The 16,092-nt window shown below is 35.1% G+C and overlaps 1 protein-coding gene across 1 annotated transcript in view; it reads left to right on the forward strand.

Annotated features, from left to right (window-relative positions):
- Positions 1-16,092, forward strand: part of itga1 (integrin, alpha 1) — a 57,033-nt gene that overhangs the window by 38,503 nt on the left and 2,438 nt on the right. Inside the window, exons 14-29 of the mRNA XM_048173731.1 lie at positions 809-1,069; positions 2,303-2,433; positions 3,117-3,280; positions 3,362-3,498; positions 8,355-8,465; positions 10,257-10,333; positions 10,671-10,797; positions 10,930-11,010; positions 11,108-11,184; positions 11,282-11,365; positions 11,573-11,681; positions 12,007-12,120; positions 12,211-12,315; positions 12,403-12,513; positions 12,606-12,701; positions 15,941-16,054. Coding sequence (XP_048029688.1) covers positions 809-1,069; positions 2,303-2,433; positions 3,117-3,280; positions 3,362-3,498; positions 8,355-8,465; positions 10,257-10,333; positions 10,671-10,797; positions 10,930-11,010; positions 11,108-11,184; positions 11,282-11,365; positions 11,573-11,681; positions 12,007-12,120; positions 12,211-12,315; positions 12,403-12,513; positions 12,606-12,701; positions 15,941-16,054 — 1,899 coding nt within the window. The remainder of the gene's footprint in view (positions 1-808; positions 1,070-2,302; positions 2,434-3,116; positions 3,281-3,361; positions 3,499-8,354; positions 8,466-10,256; positions 10,334-10,670; positions 10,798-10,929; positions 11,011-11,107; positions 11,185-11,281; positions 11,366-11,572; positions 11,682-12,006; positions 12,121-12,210; positions 12,316-12,402; positions 12,514-12,605; positions 12,702-15,940; positions 16,055-16,092) is intronic.

Raw genomic sequence — 16,092 nt, forward strand, 5'->3', positions numbered from 1 at the left:
AACTTTTCAACTTTAGACATAAATGCAACACTTGAAACCTTTTAAAAACCTTTTACGTACATTCTTACATTTGCCATTCAAGAATACATGCCAACAATAAAAAAGGTCTAACCAACAACCAAAAAGGTATTTTTTCTTGTTTATTTGCATTTTGAATTGTGGTTTTTCTTTTCCTTACCGTTTGACTTAATCTTTTTAACCATCTTTAAAACAATTTTATATTTTCTCGAAAAAGGTCTCAGGGTTTTTGTTCATCATTAGTTGTTGTATTAATATGAGCTTTATTAATAAATAAATAAATATTGTATTTGTTTAATTCATAAAACGCAGAATTTATTGTTTACATAAACTATATTAAAATAAATATTGCATTTTGTCTAATATATGATGCAATATTTGTTCATGTAAACTTTATTAATATAATAAATGGTATAAATTTATTAATATAATAACTATATTTCTAAAAAGATTGTGTTTTTGTTAAATTCATATAATGCAGTGTTTATTATATTTATATTTATATTTATGATTTCTTTCCTGTTTAGCCATCTTTAAAACGGTTTCATCTTTTCTCCAAAAAGTCTAAAAAGTTTCAGGGCTTTTGTTCATTTTAAGAGCTTCATACGTTATCGCCCAATTCCAAGGAGCAACCTGGGGTAAAATTTCTTGTTCAGATGTCAAAAACACAATGACTGGCAGGATTCAAACCTACAATTTTTACCCATATCTTCAACCATGAGGTTGTAGGCCACACTGAGAGCTGCAGTATCTCAGGCATTTACTCTGTGTGTCTGACTGTTTCCCTCAGGATGGGCTGTTTGAACATGAGATGACGCTGAAGCCGGTCAATCAGACCTGTTGTACGGCTAACTCTCGGAGCAACTGTAAAAGCATCAGTAAGAACGAGCCCTGCGGCGCACGCTTCGGCACTGCAATCGCTGCTGTTCCTGACCTCAACCTGGATGGCTTCAATGACATAGTGATCGGATCACCTTTGGAGAACGACCACAGAGGGGCGGTGTATATTTACCACGGTTCTCAGAAATCAATAAAGGAGAAGTATGTACAGGTAAAGAATCTTGTAAGCAGAGCACCAAGTGGTCTTTAACATTTTTAAGGCCTTGGGGGTTAGAAAGATATGTAACATATTATTAATGTATTTAATGCTTACATTGTATTTGTGATACACTGCAAAGCTATTCATATATTCATTATTGATGTACAGAGTCACTTGTACATCCATTTATCCGTTCTTCAAACTACTTGTTTCATATGTAGGGTCGCATGGATGCTGGAGCCTATATACTTGTACATGTTTTAATTTTACATATAAAACGATTAGTTCCTGTCCTTGATTCTGATTCTGGTTTTATTCACAATAAAATGTGGCTATGACCGCTTCACCCAACCGTTCTGTGTATCACTACACAACATCCTTAGCAACATAAACTGTATGTTCTCAGTAGATATTGTTCATTGAAGCTTACAATACTCTTCTAGTTCTATATAATACAGTGAGAAAGAGATCAATTGAGCGAGTTTATTACCTGCGTTCAGATTTAGCATTTTCCTTCAGGTCAGTCCTATATTCATAAAAAAAATCTGTCCTATGTATCATCTTGTCCTTTTAACAGTTATGGGGTTTTCCCGTGACTGACAGCGCTAGTCAAAGCATTTGTCAGTTGTGTCTTGTTCTGAGTTCACACGCTCAAGACGGTCTTTGCCGCCATCTAATGGCGTAATAATGTAACTTCTGTTGCCGTTCACGGTCATGGACTAATTTTTCCGGGGGAAGGAAGGCTATTAGTGAAAGTTTACTTCATGAAAGTTGCATTGATACATATTTTATTCATATAATGGAGTATTATATTTATATAAACTTTAATAATATAATCAATATTGTGTTATTGTTTAATGCATATAATACCATATTTATATTAATATTTCACTTAACTTTACTTTCACTTATTTTGAATAAAATAAATGTTATTAATATATTAATATAACAACTATAATAATAAAGATATTTTTAATTCATAAAATGCCATATTTATTTTATTTATAATTCTTTATTAAACTTTATTAATATTATAAATATTGTGTTCTTTTTTTAATACATATAATTTAATATGTATTATAATAATAATACAAACTTTATTAATAAAATAAATGTTGAATTTCTTTTTAGTTCATATAATGTAATAATTATTATATTAATATATATTTTATTAATTAATAACTTATATTGATAAATTAATATAATGACTGTAATAATAAATATGGTATTTGTGTTTGTGTTTAGCGTATTGCTGCTGGAGGAGATGGAGTGAGCATGAAGTTCTTTGGCCAATCAATTCACGGCATCATGGATTTGAATGATGATGGCATCATTGACGTCACTATCGGAGGAATAGGAGGGGCCGCACTGTATTGGTGAGCGTGTTTGTATTAAAGCATCATTTTTATGTGAGTGGGTCAACAAAACTTTCATTTATTCTTTGTAATCTATTCTGTAGTGCAACATTTTAAATTTCCACTAATGTCTAGGGCTAAAAAAGCCATGGGTATGAAACTTGAACTCAGTACCCTCTGGATGTCTGTCTTCTTGGTTCCCACCCACAGCAGCTGTCTCAAATTTGGACCTGAGCCTAAACATCCCACATTGCAGAGGCTTGTCCGTCAGGGGTTATGTCCCTTCGCTACGACCCATTTCTGTTGGGCTCTGAAACTGTGTGAGAGTGCCTCCAACCACGAAATAAACTCTTGGCAGCATTTCCTTTCTTAGATCCCCCTGTAGAGATCACAGATTCCAGAACGGCCACACAATGACCCCTAATTCTGAGACTCTGCGACTGTAGAGCAAAGTCATGGAGTCTAGTGACCTCTGCCATCTCCACTCCCCAAGCTGCACCACCCAGCCTTTTAGGAGCTCTCCATTCGCCTGTAATTGACCACATATTAGGTTTTTGGAGACCATCTGACGTGTTTAGTTGGACTAAAAATCAGTCTATGATCTACGAACCAGCTGTTGTTGTACAGAATGAAATGAGACACCTATTAATCCTCCAAATGCTGCTCCGTTCCCATAAACATCTTGTTGAATTTGTTTAATCCAGGTCTCGGGATGTTGCAGAGCTTCTTGCCGAGATGACCTTCGACCCAAGCAAGATCAATCTGCAGCAGACCTGTCAGGTCCATGGGAGGACCACAGTATGTGTGAAGACCAAAGTGTGTTTCAAATATCGAATCAAGTCTGACAAAGACACAAACACAGGAACTGGTGAGTCACTGAAGCTCTTTCTTTATGTTTTGTCAATCAAGTCTTTCATTTCGGGTGTTTTTAAATGTCATTTCCCTCCAGTCATCAAGTACAGTTTAACTCTGGACTCACTGAGAGCGATTGCCAGAGGACGGTTTAACGAAACAGAGGACAGGACATTGCAAAAGAACGTGTCAATCGTTGACAAGCTTTGCAGAGAGCACATCTTCTACACGTCGGCAAGTAAATCAGTCTTCTCATACGCAAGTATAGACTTCAGTCTGGTTGGACGCCATATTGAATTTAACGCGGATGAAAATGAGGCTGTGAGGGATAAACTTACAGTCTTACAATTAGAAATGTACTGACTCTGGATTACATAATTTTCACAACTCACAATTTTAAAACTCATGGAGTTTTTGAATTTGTTTCGGAAAAACGTTTTGTCAGCTGAACAATGTACTGTATGTTGTTAAACAACAGTACAATCCATTGAACGCACTGTATTTTGTCCCTCACAGCCTCATTTTCATTCCTGTCATAGGACTGCACAAACTTCTGTCTTGTGATTTTTAGCTTGTCTTTGTGTCCAGTATATGGTGTTTGTGTGCATGTATTTATATAAAGAAGTGGCACTACTAACTTAAATACAGTTTCCAGTAGCATGACAGTAACTTAATAGTGTAGCTTTTCCAGTAGCAAGCTACTTTTTCGAACAATGTAGCGCATAAACAAGGCAATAATCAAAATACTCTCCTAGAATTAAAGGATTAGTCCACTTTCAAATAAAATTTTCATGACAATTTGAAGAGTTTGGTTCCAAAACACAATAACTCCATTTTGATTAATCTGAGTAAAAAGGTGTTCTTTACCAAGAAAGTGGCAAGATGAAAACCACCATTTTCTGTTTCAAACTTTCACATAGCATCTTTTGGTTATAAAAACATTAAAAATTCAAATCTACATTTTGATTTTAAAAAGTTTATTATAAAAACGTATTATTATTTTTTTCCAAAATGCAATAAATCCATGACACTTTTTTTTTTTTCAAAATGCAATTAATCCATCAATATAAAAGCTATTTTTTAGGGATGTCCAGATCCGATCACATGATCGGAAATCGGGCCCGATCACGTGATTTCAGACTCGATCGGAATCGGACGTTACCTCCCGATCAGGACTCGGATATATATGTATTAGGGGTGCAACGGTTCTCAGTAAAAAATCAAACCGTACGGTTCTCCACTTACGGTTCGGTACGCACTTGCACCGCGGTCCATCTCGAATGACGACGCATCTATTGGTTAATATGGTTTGTTTAAAATAGCAACGTGAAAAACAGACAGACAGAGTTCAAATAATGTATGTTTCAGTCGATGGATGCGCAAAACGTTACAACAACAATAATCAGAAAGCGTGGACAAAACAGTCACTCTTTGTAAACTGTTAACTGCGAGTGCCGTATGCTCTAATGTCCAGTCATTTACGCCGTCATCACCCGGGTGTTGATACAGGTGAGACCTGAACAGCACACGTTGCTGTCTGTGTTTAAACTAACTAATTTAAAACTTGCTGATTTAAACCTTCAAGAACAAGACGCGAAAGAGAACTCGCACGCGCTGTGAGAAGATTTGTGTGCGCTCATCCGAAGCGCGCACACGCTTATTTCAGTCAGCGCGCAAATACTGAGTTCTCTTTCAAGTCTTGCACTTCAGCGGACAAATTCATACAAAAATTATGTCAACATGCCCGTCTTAGCGAGTATCCTAGCAAACATAGTCGGTTATGTCTTAAGTGAACGTATATTAGTCGAGAAAGACAGCGCATGTGTAACAGTACTGGATCGTGCATGTCTTATAGGGAAAAAAATTATTCCTGCTGCCTGTTTTTAATGTTAAATCAAACAACAAATAACAAAGAAATCACTCACTGCTCTTGACTGAATAGTTTTTGTAACTTCAATAATGATTAATCTTTATTTATTTTATACAGTAAAGATAATATGCAGTGTTATTTTATATTTGATTACTTTATCCATTTTCTGTACTTGAAAACTACTGTTAGATACCTGAAAAACCTGAAAAGCACTGTTCCTGGATCCTGGATCTGTTTTTTCGCTCTTCTTTATTCTTTTTCATGTATTATAGAAGTATCGGATCGGGACTCGGTATCGGTAGATACTCAAAATCAAATGACTCGGACTCGGACTCGAGGGCAAAAAAACGTGATCGGGACATCCCTACTATTTTTCAAATTGAAAATACATAACAACATAAGTTGATTCACATAGAGTCTAAACTTTGCCAATATTTATCTAATATACAGGCATTTTAATAAAAATACATTCAGCCGTCGCTTCCAAAATGAATTCAACGGGTCATCTTGTTAATGTTATAAATTATTTGTCATTACCAATTAAAGAGTATCTGGCGCCACCGCAGGGTTAAATAAACACATTTGCCGAGTACATTGGTATTAAAAAACAGCTTTTTAAAAAGCCTTTAATGTTTACAGTGGGTGGAATGGTGCACTGTGATTGGTTGAGAGCGGATATATCGTGTTCTGCAGAAAAAGGAGACTGGCGTTTGTCGCGTTTTGGAAAGAAAGGAAGAAAACATGACAGAATAACACAACGGATAACGCATTTTGCGCAAAATTAATAAAGGACTTTTCAATACCGACCAGATACAATACTGATTTTGGCGGAAACTCGTGAAAATGCCATGTATGTAATCACCCCCATGTCATCCAAGATGTTCATGTCTTTCTTTCTTCAGTCAAAAAAAAAAGAAGGTTTTTGATGAAAATTTTTCTCCTTATAATGGACTTCAATGGCCTCCAAATGATTGAAGGTCAAAATTACAGTTTCAGTGCTGCTTCAAAGGGTTTTAAACGATACCAGACGAGGAATAAGGGTCTTATCTAGCGAAACGATCGGCCATTTTCTAAAAAAAAAAATGTAAATGTATATGCTTTACATTGTAAATGTAAATGTATATGCTTCTACTTACGTAAAAAATGTAACTGCCACTGCGTTCGTTCCGTAATTAGAATAGGGGAGGGCGTAGGACATGCAGCGTAAACTTTTTGAAGACTGCGAAAAATGTGGTTTTGGTGGAAGCACTTACAAAGGCGATCATTTGTTTATATAAAGCATATACATTAAAAAAATTTCGAAACGGCTGATGGTTTCGCTAGATAAGACCCTTATTCCTCACCTGGTATCAGTGCTTAAAGCCCTTTGAAGCTACACTGAAACTGTAATTTTGACCTTCAACCATTTGGAAAGACCATTGAAGTCCATTATAAGGAGAATAATTCTGGAATGTTTTCATTAAAAACTTTAATTTCTTTTCAACTGAAGAAAGAAAGACATGAACATCTTGGATGACATGGGGGTGAGTAAATTATCAAGAAAATTTTATTTAAGTGGACTAATCCTTTAAGATGTTTATAGTTATATTAGTTGTTCATTTACTTAAAATGATATTAATACATACAATTACTTGAATACACATATTCTGTGATGAATTTTGGAATTTTGGAATTAAAATGAATTTTGATATTTTTCAGGGGTGTGAAGTGAAAAATGTCAGGTTGGTACAACCGTCCTGATGTCATAATGAAGAAGAAAAAAAAAAAAAACTCATTAAAGGGTTAGTTCACCCCAAAAGGAAAATTCTGTCATTGATTACTCACCCTCATGTTGTTTTTTTATGAAATCTGACAGCATTCTGTCCCTCCATAGACTGCCTTTGCAACTTGATCTTTGACGCTTCAGAAAGTTCATAAAGAAAGTTTAGTCCAAATTTTCTGAAGGGACTTGATCGCTTTTTATGATGAACAGGTTTAATTTAGGCTTTTACTCACATATAAACCTTGATCAGTGAAGATAAATAGATGCTCAACCAAACATGAAGCACAAGAACAAACCTCTTCCTGAGGCTCAAACCTACTGCATAACTAATGAGGTTAATTCTCGTGTGTAATTAATTCAGCACGTTTGAGCCTCAGGAAGAGGTTTGTTTTTGTGTGTCATTCATGTTTGGATTAGTTTTCCGATCCCTTTATGAACTTTCTAAAGCGTCAAAGATCAAGTTGCAAAGGAGGGACAGAATGCTGTCAGATTTCATCAAAAAGATCTTCATTTGTGTTCCGAAGATGAACTAAAGTCGACATGAGGGTGAGAAATTAATGACAGAATTTTCATTTTGGGGTGAACAAATCCTTTAAGGGATGAAAATATTCAAAAGAAAATCTTATTAAGTTTGGCATAATCTTGAATTATTATTATTTCTTTGGAGAAAAAAAGCAATGAACCAGCATTGTTAAAATATTATACATGTTTGAAAAACTTTGTCCGCCATGTGGTGCCACCAACAGGGAAAAAAACACAAAACAGTATCAGATAATTTGTCATTTTCATGCGAAGGGGGCACAATTCATATGCACGTCATAGTTCAGAGTGTAAGATGTAATATGTTCAAATGACTTCTTGAATGTAATGTATGTTGCTTTGAAGATAGTGTCTGCCAAATCTGTAAAGCAGTACCTTCCAATGTAGACTGTAGACTCCCTCCTTGTGTGTGCAGACGGGCTTCTTATAAAACCAGCCCCCGCTCTTCTTTGAAACCATTAACTGTGTATCTTTTTGACTCTGATCTAGATTATGTTACATTTAACGTCTCTCAGTAGATAAAGAGCATCAAACTAAGCGTTTGAAAGTAGAGGACTTGAGTTTAATAAAAGCCAGAAGTTCTCTGATCAAAGGCCTGAGGCCAGTAAAGTCAGCCCCAGCCTCCATTGAGAGACCGCTGCATGTCCCGCTTCAGTGCATACTTGTCCTCTGAGCTCTTAGAGGAAGTATGCTGTCTGTGAACAAACAGAAAGTGCTGTAAAAGGCGACTCCCCCTTGTGGTAATGACAGACGCCTGCAATACTGCATGATCGATATAAGAATATGACCTTCAAATCAATAATACGTAGTTGCTAATAGCGACGGAATGAATTTGATACCATTTCTTAGGCTGTTTATAAGTTGTCTGACAGACATTAAGCTGGAAAAATTTGCAACATCCTATATTATCCCCCACAGGATAAACTGGATTTCAGAGACCCCATTATGGTCACGCTGGAATTCGGTTTAGCAGATGAAGACACGGGTCCAGTCCTAGACGGGGAATTACCGACGTCACTCAATAAGACCGTAAGATCTCATTCTCTCTCCTTCTGCCGAATCAGATCTGAGGTTTATATGTGTAGGTCATAGAGTGTAACATTCACTGCTCCAGTAACCGCTACTCTGGCTGCTGCAGTTATAACGCTCATTAAAAGAAGGAGTAAATGTGGGTGGCAGCGGTAAGTTAGTCCAATGAAGTCTCCCTAATTTTACAAGCGCTGAAAGACTTTCTCTCACACCAGGTTATAATGAGATTTTAATTAGCAGAAACGGGGATGGACTGACATACGGAATGCCAAGACATTTCCCAATGGGCTAGTTGATTAATTTAATTACAAAAACAAAAATACATTTTTTTCTCTCTTTTGAATAGTGAAGTACAGTCATTTGGATTTGAATGATTTGAATGAAAGCCAGATTTGTACTTTTCAACTAATTATACATTAGATGCTGTTGAAGTTTGTTTTATTTATTTTGTAATTTAGTTCTTCTGACTTATTTTGTGAGAAAAATGCCCAGTGTGATATTATAAAGACTTTTTTTTTTTCTTTTTTTTTTTTTTTTTACAAATTTTATATATAATGTATATATATATATATATATATATATATATATATATATATATATATATATATATATATATATAATGTATTTGAGATTCATTTAGAAATCAAAGAAATGAAGAACCGGCACATTGTTTTTTCTGCTCCCATGACGCTTTAATAAATTGCAATGTTTCGACCAAATAAAGACCATTTTTGGATTGAAAAGTTCAAGTTTATTAAAGTGTCATGGGAGCAAATAAAGCATTGTGCCTGTTTTTTTTTTTCTTTTCTTTATTTTAACTTTTTTTTTTAACCGAGCACCTGTCCGATTTTGGTTGTACATATACTTGTGATGGAAGAAACAAAGTTTTTTGAAGCTTTGAATCAGTTGAACCAGCTACTTAGCAAAATGCTACACGCTGGTTACCCCTGCTGGTCAGAACTGTGTAAATGCAGAGAAAGCTAATCTCTTTATATTAAGTGCTAATTATTTAATTATTTTTAAATTCACATGATAACTAACAGCTTTAAATATATATTAAATATATTTTGTGAAATTTTTATAAAAATTTTTTTGCAGAGCTCCTAGAGACTTCTTGTAGTCCACTAGTTTAAAAACCCTGCTTTAAACAATATGGCAAGCAACATTTGTAATATATGCCTAAGTGATAGAGTACATACAGTATAGTGGGGGATTAAACACGTTGGCATGTGATAGGCTGGAATAAGTTCTCTTTCTACTTCCAGTCCTCAAAAACTAGAGGTTTATTATATAATTATTTTTTCTTAATTTCAGTATCTCTTTGCATGCACTTGCACACACACGCACACATGCAAACACACACACACACACACACACACACACACACACACACACACACACACACATTAATACCCAAGGATTTTTTGCCAGCTCACAAGATAAGGTTATCAGGAGGAAGAGCCCCATTTCCTGGAGACATCACTGAGTAGTGAGCCAGTGCTACTCCCTGAAGCTTTGTTGTCCTCTCTTCAGTAAAAAAAAGGAAAACAATTCCTGACACAAATATTTGCGGATAACAGTTGACTTAATGCTTGTTGTAAATAAATGACATTGTTGGAAAAGTGTAAAACAAAAGCTGGCAGGGAAATGATTTACAGCAACATTTTTGGCAAACACTGTTTAGCAAACTCTAAGGGATGAAGATGTTTTGAAGTTTGTTTTTACGACCATTCAAGTGTGTCAGAATAAATCTTCCTTTATTACTTTTCTTTGTATTTTCTTTCACTTTAGATTGCATTAGTGGACTGCGGGAGTGACGACAAGTGTGTTGCTAATCTAGACCTTAAGGCCAAAGCAAACATCGCAAGGTATTAATAGTAACTTTTAAAATACGATCATTCTTCATGTTATTTTCCTAAAATGTCTTTCTGATTCTTCTGTCTTTGATATAATTATTGTTGTCGATTAACAATGCAGATAATTATGACAGGACTGTGTCATGGTGGCGGTATTATTCATATGGTAAATGTTTTCAGGTGTATTTCAATGTATTTTGTCAATTCCTGTTGTCTGCTGCCCCCTTCTGTTGACATTTGGAAAGAATAAATAGATTTGTCTACAAGGCATGAAACAGGATAACAGAAGCAAACTAGAACACTGGATGCAAACTGACTTTGTCCATCTCTTATTTCTGTATAATTATAGTCTTCTCATAAAAAACAACCAGGAGAAGTTCTTTGTCGAGATAGACATCCACAACAGTGGAGACAATGCCTACAATACCAGGGTTACACTGAGCCACACTGAAAATATCAACTATGTGAAAGTTGAGGTAAGTCATCTGTAATGGCATGTATACTAAAATGCACTTTATTTTTAGATAGATCTGTACATTTAAATGTATGTACAAATACATTTAAAAAAATTCTTTTGACAAAAACAGTTTGTTTTCATTTTTTTGCAGCCTAAAGAGAAGGACTGTGAAACTAATAATACCAGAATAGTATGTGCAGTTGGATATCCTTTCCTCAAAAATAATAAAATGGTGAGATTTGCCTCTGCTTTTAAATTTGCTTTATAATATTTCATGTCATTTATTTGTTTACATATATGTTTACACTCATATCGTGTCAATCCAACAGGAAAGCTTCAAAATCCAATTTGAGCCCAATCCCTCCCATATTCGTAAGGACATTGTGATTAATGTTACTGCAACAACGTAAGAATTACGTCAATGACTACTCTTCTTTTTACTGTTTGACTCACTTGATCGAATAGTGATATTTTGATGTATATAATTAACATTTTTACTACAGTGATAGTGAGGAGGTTGATTCAGCACTGAACTTTGTGAGCATCATCATCCCTGTGAAGCATGAAGCCAACCTGCGATTCTTTTTGTGAGTTCCTTATTTAAACCAACCAATCAGCTTTGCCAAAACCAGAAGAATTGAACTTAACTGAAGTTAAGAATTGATTTAAGATTTAACAAAAGTAATTTGCACTATTTGTATGGTGTTTTTTGTTTTTTATTAAATAGCATATTTTATACAAACTTTATACACCAGAACTACTGGTCAGATTGTCATTTCATGTTTTTATTGTAGAAACAAGTATATGAAGGAGGACCACATCATATTGAAAGAGAAGGCGACAATTCCCAGTGTTTTCAACCACACTAGTGTGATCGGCGACGAGGTGAAAATCAGCTACACGGTAAGACTTAAAATTTCAACCTGTAGTTTGAATCACTTCCTTTAGGCCCTCCAGACTATCATGTGGTCAACAGAGGGGAAAAACGAGGACCTGTGAAGGAGAACTATGTCTTTGTCATAGTAGCTAATAGAAAACATTGGAGTAAACTATGTCAGAACTAAAATACTGTGTGACCAATGAGTCATCTTGGAGTCAAATGGAGTCAATGTGAAATTGACTTGTTTTGGGTGTGCACATGATCCAGATTCATTTAAACTGGTTTGAGTGTGAATGCTCTGTTGATCCCAAAATTTAGTTCTGACTGATTTCTGATTATGTTCAACAGATTGAGAGAGATCTTGAAATGCCGAGTCCTCCACTGCAGCTCACGATAAAGTTCCCATATCAAACGTCTGCAAAAAACTTCCTGCTGTACCTTACAGATATCACCCATACACAAGTAGGTGCTCTGATTCCTCAAAGCTGTTGTGTGGCCTTATCTACGTGACTGGCAGAGAAATATCTCCACTGCCTCATTTTGTTCTTATAGAACATCAGCTGTGATGCCAGACAATGGATTAACCCTTTACGCATCAAGCCTGACAACCCTCATTCAGTGAATCCTAAAAAAGAGACCTTGAGCATCTATCTTTTGGTGAGTAAGCATAGCTTTTCTTATGAATATGTGAACGAACACATTTGAAATGGGTATCTGATCACATCTTTTTACTCTGTCTCCCAGAGTTGTAAAGAAGATCAAAATCCCTGTGTGTCATTTAGCTGCTCCATCCCTCCCGGAGACTTCAACCAGATCAACACCACTTTCAGAGTGTGGCGACCCACCTTCATAAAAGTACGCTCTTCTGCTTGATTGTTTACTTTCATGGTTCTGCTGTGTGTGACTGTCAGTATACATTGCTATCTGAAAAAATTAATCATCTATAGGGAGAATTTTCCAGCATTCACATGATTGTCGAAGCCAAACTGGAGAACAAGGACACGGACCTGTTCGTGTTGAATGAAAACGTCAAGACCAGAGAGGTATGAAAACAAACCAGTACTGGATTCTGCACTTATATCAATATGAGCAGCATTTTAAATTAAATTCATAACCACTAAGATTTAAAATTTCATCAGGTTCATCAGGTGTGCTATTTTTAAAAGTGCTGTAAGGGATTTACCACACATAAACTGTTCCTGGTACCAGCCTATTACTGTACCTGACCTGTAAATGTCATGTGAATAATCCCTCTGGAATCACCCTAAAATGATGTCATGACAGCACTGATAAACCCTTCACTAGTCACTATTCTAAACTGTAAGCAGCAGGCAGGGAAAAAAATAGGATTGCAGCTATATTTAAACCCTGTCAATAAGCTGATAGGTATTTTTATGTTATGGCTGATAACTTAAATCAAAACACTAAAAAAATCAATTGTTTTACATGCTACAAGTGAATTTATTACAAATAAAAATTTACAAGTGAATTTATTACAGATTTACTAAAAAATGTTGTGTAATTTATGTTTTTAAAGATTTACTTTAAGTGCACGTTAGATGAGAGTAAAAGTAATATAAATGGGGAAAAAATGAAATCAGCATGCACAATTAAATATACAATATCTGCTGATACAGATACATTTTTAAAAAAATCTATCAAATTTGGTACTAATGTATCTTGCATGCGTAAATAAGTTTATTTCCTTTTTTTACCTTGTAATTTCTCAATTTTTAATCAGAATGTAATAAGTCGATATTCAGGTAAAACAATAGACTTTTCTCAGGTGATGTACAGTACAGTCCAAAAGTTTGGAACCACTAAGATTTTTAATGTTTTTAAAAGAAGTTTCATCTACTCACCAAGGCTACATTTATTTACGTTTAAAATACAGTAAAAAACAGTAATATTGTGAAATATTATTACAATTTAAAATAACTGTGTACTATTTAAATATATTTGAAAAAGTAATTTATTCCTGTGATGCAAAGCTGAATTTTCAGCATCATTACTCCAGTCTTCAGTGTCACATGATCCTTCAGAAATCATTCTAATATGCTGATTTGCTGCTCAACAAACATTTATGATTATTTTCAATGTTGAAAACAGTTGTGTACTTTTTTTTCAGGATTCCTTGATGAATAGAAAGTTCAAAAGAACAGCATTTATCTGAAATACAAAGCTTCTGTAGCATTATACACTACTGTTCAAAAGTTTGGGGTCAGTAAGAATTTTTATTTTTATTTTTTTGAAAAGAAATTAAAGAAATGAATACTTTTATTCAGCAAGGATGCATTAAATCAATCAAGTTGATTGGCAGTAAAGACATTTATAATGTTACGAAAGATTAGATTTCAGATAAACACTGTTCTTTTGAACTTTCTATTCATCAAATAATCCTGAAAAAAAATATTGTACACAAATATTTTGTACAATTGTACACATTAAATGTTTCTTGAGCAGCAGATCAGCATATTAGAATGATTTCTGAAGGATCATGTGACACTGAAGACTGGAGTAATGATGCTGAAAATTCAGCTTTGCCATCACAGGAATAAATTACTTTGTGAAATATATTCAAATAGAAAACAGTTATTTTAAATTGTAATAATATTTCACAATATTACTGTTTTTTACTGTATTTTTAATTATAGAAATGTAGCCTTGGTGAGCAGACGAAACTTCTTTTAAAAACATTAAAAATCTTAGTGGTTCCAAACTTTTGGACTGTACTGTATACTGGACTTCTCCAATCATTTAGTATGCTTTAAACCCAGTCCCTTTCTTACAATAACTGAAAGCTCTTATTAAAGGTTCTCTAAGCGATCCTGGGTGGAGTAACTTCCTGTTGACGTTCGAAGTGTTGTCAAACAAAACAGAGGCTAGCTAGACCCTCCCTCCTCCTCCTCCTCCTCCCCTCCCCTCCATGCTTCCTGAAACAGTCATGAACGCGCATTTAAAATCATTCTTGTCGGTTATTGGCTGGAGCGTGTTTATTATGATTCGTGGTCTAGGCTGCACCAGTTTGTTTTTATTGCCGTTTTCGGAGCTTGTGGCGACTACAGAGACCGGGTTTTTTTACAGTGTGTTCAGGGGACAGGCAGCTAGCGGATAGTGAGGAGATGTTTGCTGTATGTGACAAAAAATTTTTTGGCCTAAAAATGCGTGACATCACTTAGAGCAACTTTAAGATATGCCTCATGGTTCTTTTGGACAGTTCGTTTCAATAAACTGGTTAAAAAAATGATTCACCTATTCATTTAAGTAATGTATGCGCAGTTCTTTTATTAAAGCACCCAGTAATCATGTGAAATGCAGAATTTTTACATGTCTGAAGCATATAAAGTCAGCAAACTAGTCTTTATTAACTCACCTTTTTACATTAGAAACCATTAAATCCTTTCATTTCGCCCCTTCATTCAAGTCAACTGCTCGGGTTACACATGCCCATATCAGCAGCTCACCGTTTGTTCATGGAGATGTCTCCTCAGTTCAATGTACTGGTGACTCGAGAACTGCTGTAACTATTAACCGACTCTTGACTCAAGAGAGAACTACTATCATTTTACTGCTGTTGACTCGAGAACTATCACCATTGGATCACTTTTATATTTCCAATATTTTTTATTTGCTATACTTTATGCTTTTCAGCAATAGACACCAGAAACATACATTTTGCCCCCTTTTATGAAACCCCCTGCAGATAGTTCTCACGTCAGACATGTCTGTACGGTTCTCAGTTCAGTGTGTACTGTTGGACTAACTGGATTGCTGAATGAGCAAACACCGCAATCATAGGATCATATACTCATGGATATTGGCTAAAAAGTACCGGTTAAAAAGAATGTTTCATTCGTGCACTGGACATCACTACATCCATTCAACAACCAATGGATTGAACCAAGTCCAGCCCTACATCGTTTTGTTTTATGATAATCAATTTCACTCAGATGTACTTAACAATATATGGAAGATCTGTCACTACTTCTGTTTCATTGCTACTTTAAGAGTCTTTAAAACAAATCAGACACTGATAAAACATCTATAATGGAAAAATTTAAATATTTACAATTGTCTTTTGTCAGGTAGTATGGTTATTTTTGAATGGCCATACTTTTAAAGGAGAAAGATTCACTTTGCCTCCAGAATGTAGTCACATCTACCATCAGGGGCTAACTAGCTGTTATCAAAATGGCTGAAATCACTTACAGCACCTTTAAGTTAGCACTTTACTCCATTTTAACTTTTAAAACGTTACTAGTGTCTACTATATTTACTGCAGGTGAAGATTCAAGTCACCAAAGACATACGAAGTGGAATCCCATATTGGATTATTATCCTCAGTATCCTCATCGGACTTTTAATACTGGCACTTGTTATCTTTGCTTTATGGAAGGTAAGCATCACTATTTTGCTTATTTTAGCAATCCAACG

Source organism: Megalobrama amblycephala, linkage group LG2 (genome assembly GCF_018812025.1).
Source record: "Megalobrama amblycephala isolate DHTTF-2021 linkage group LG2, ASM1881202v1, whole genome shotgun sequence".
NCBI classification, from domain to species: Eukaryota; Metazoa; Chordata; class Actinopteri; order Cypriniformes; family Xenocyprididae; genus Megalobrama; species Megalobrama amblycephala.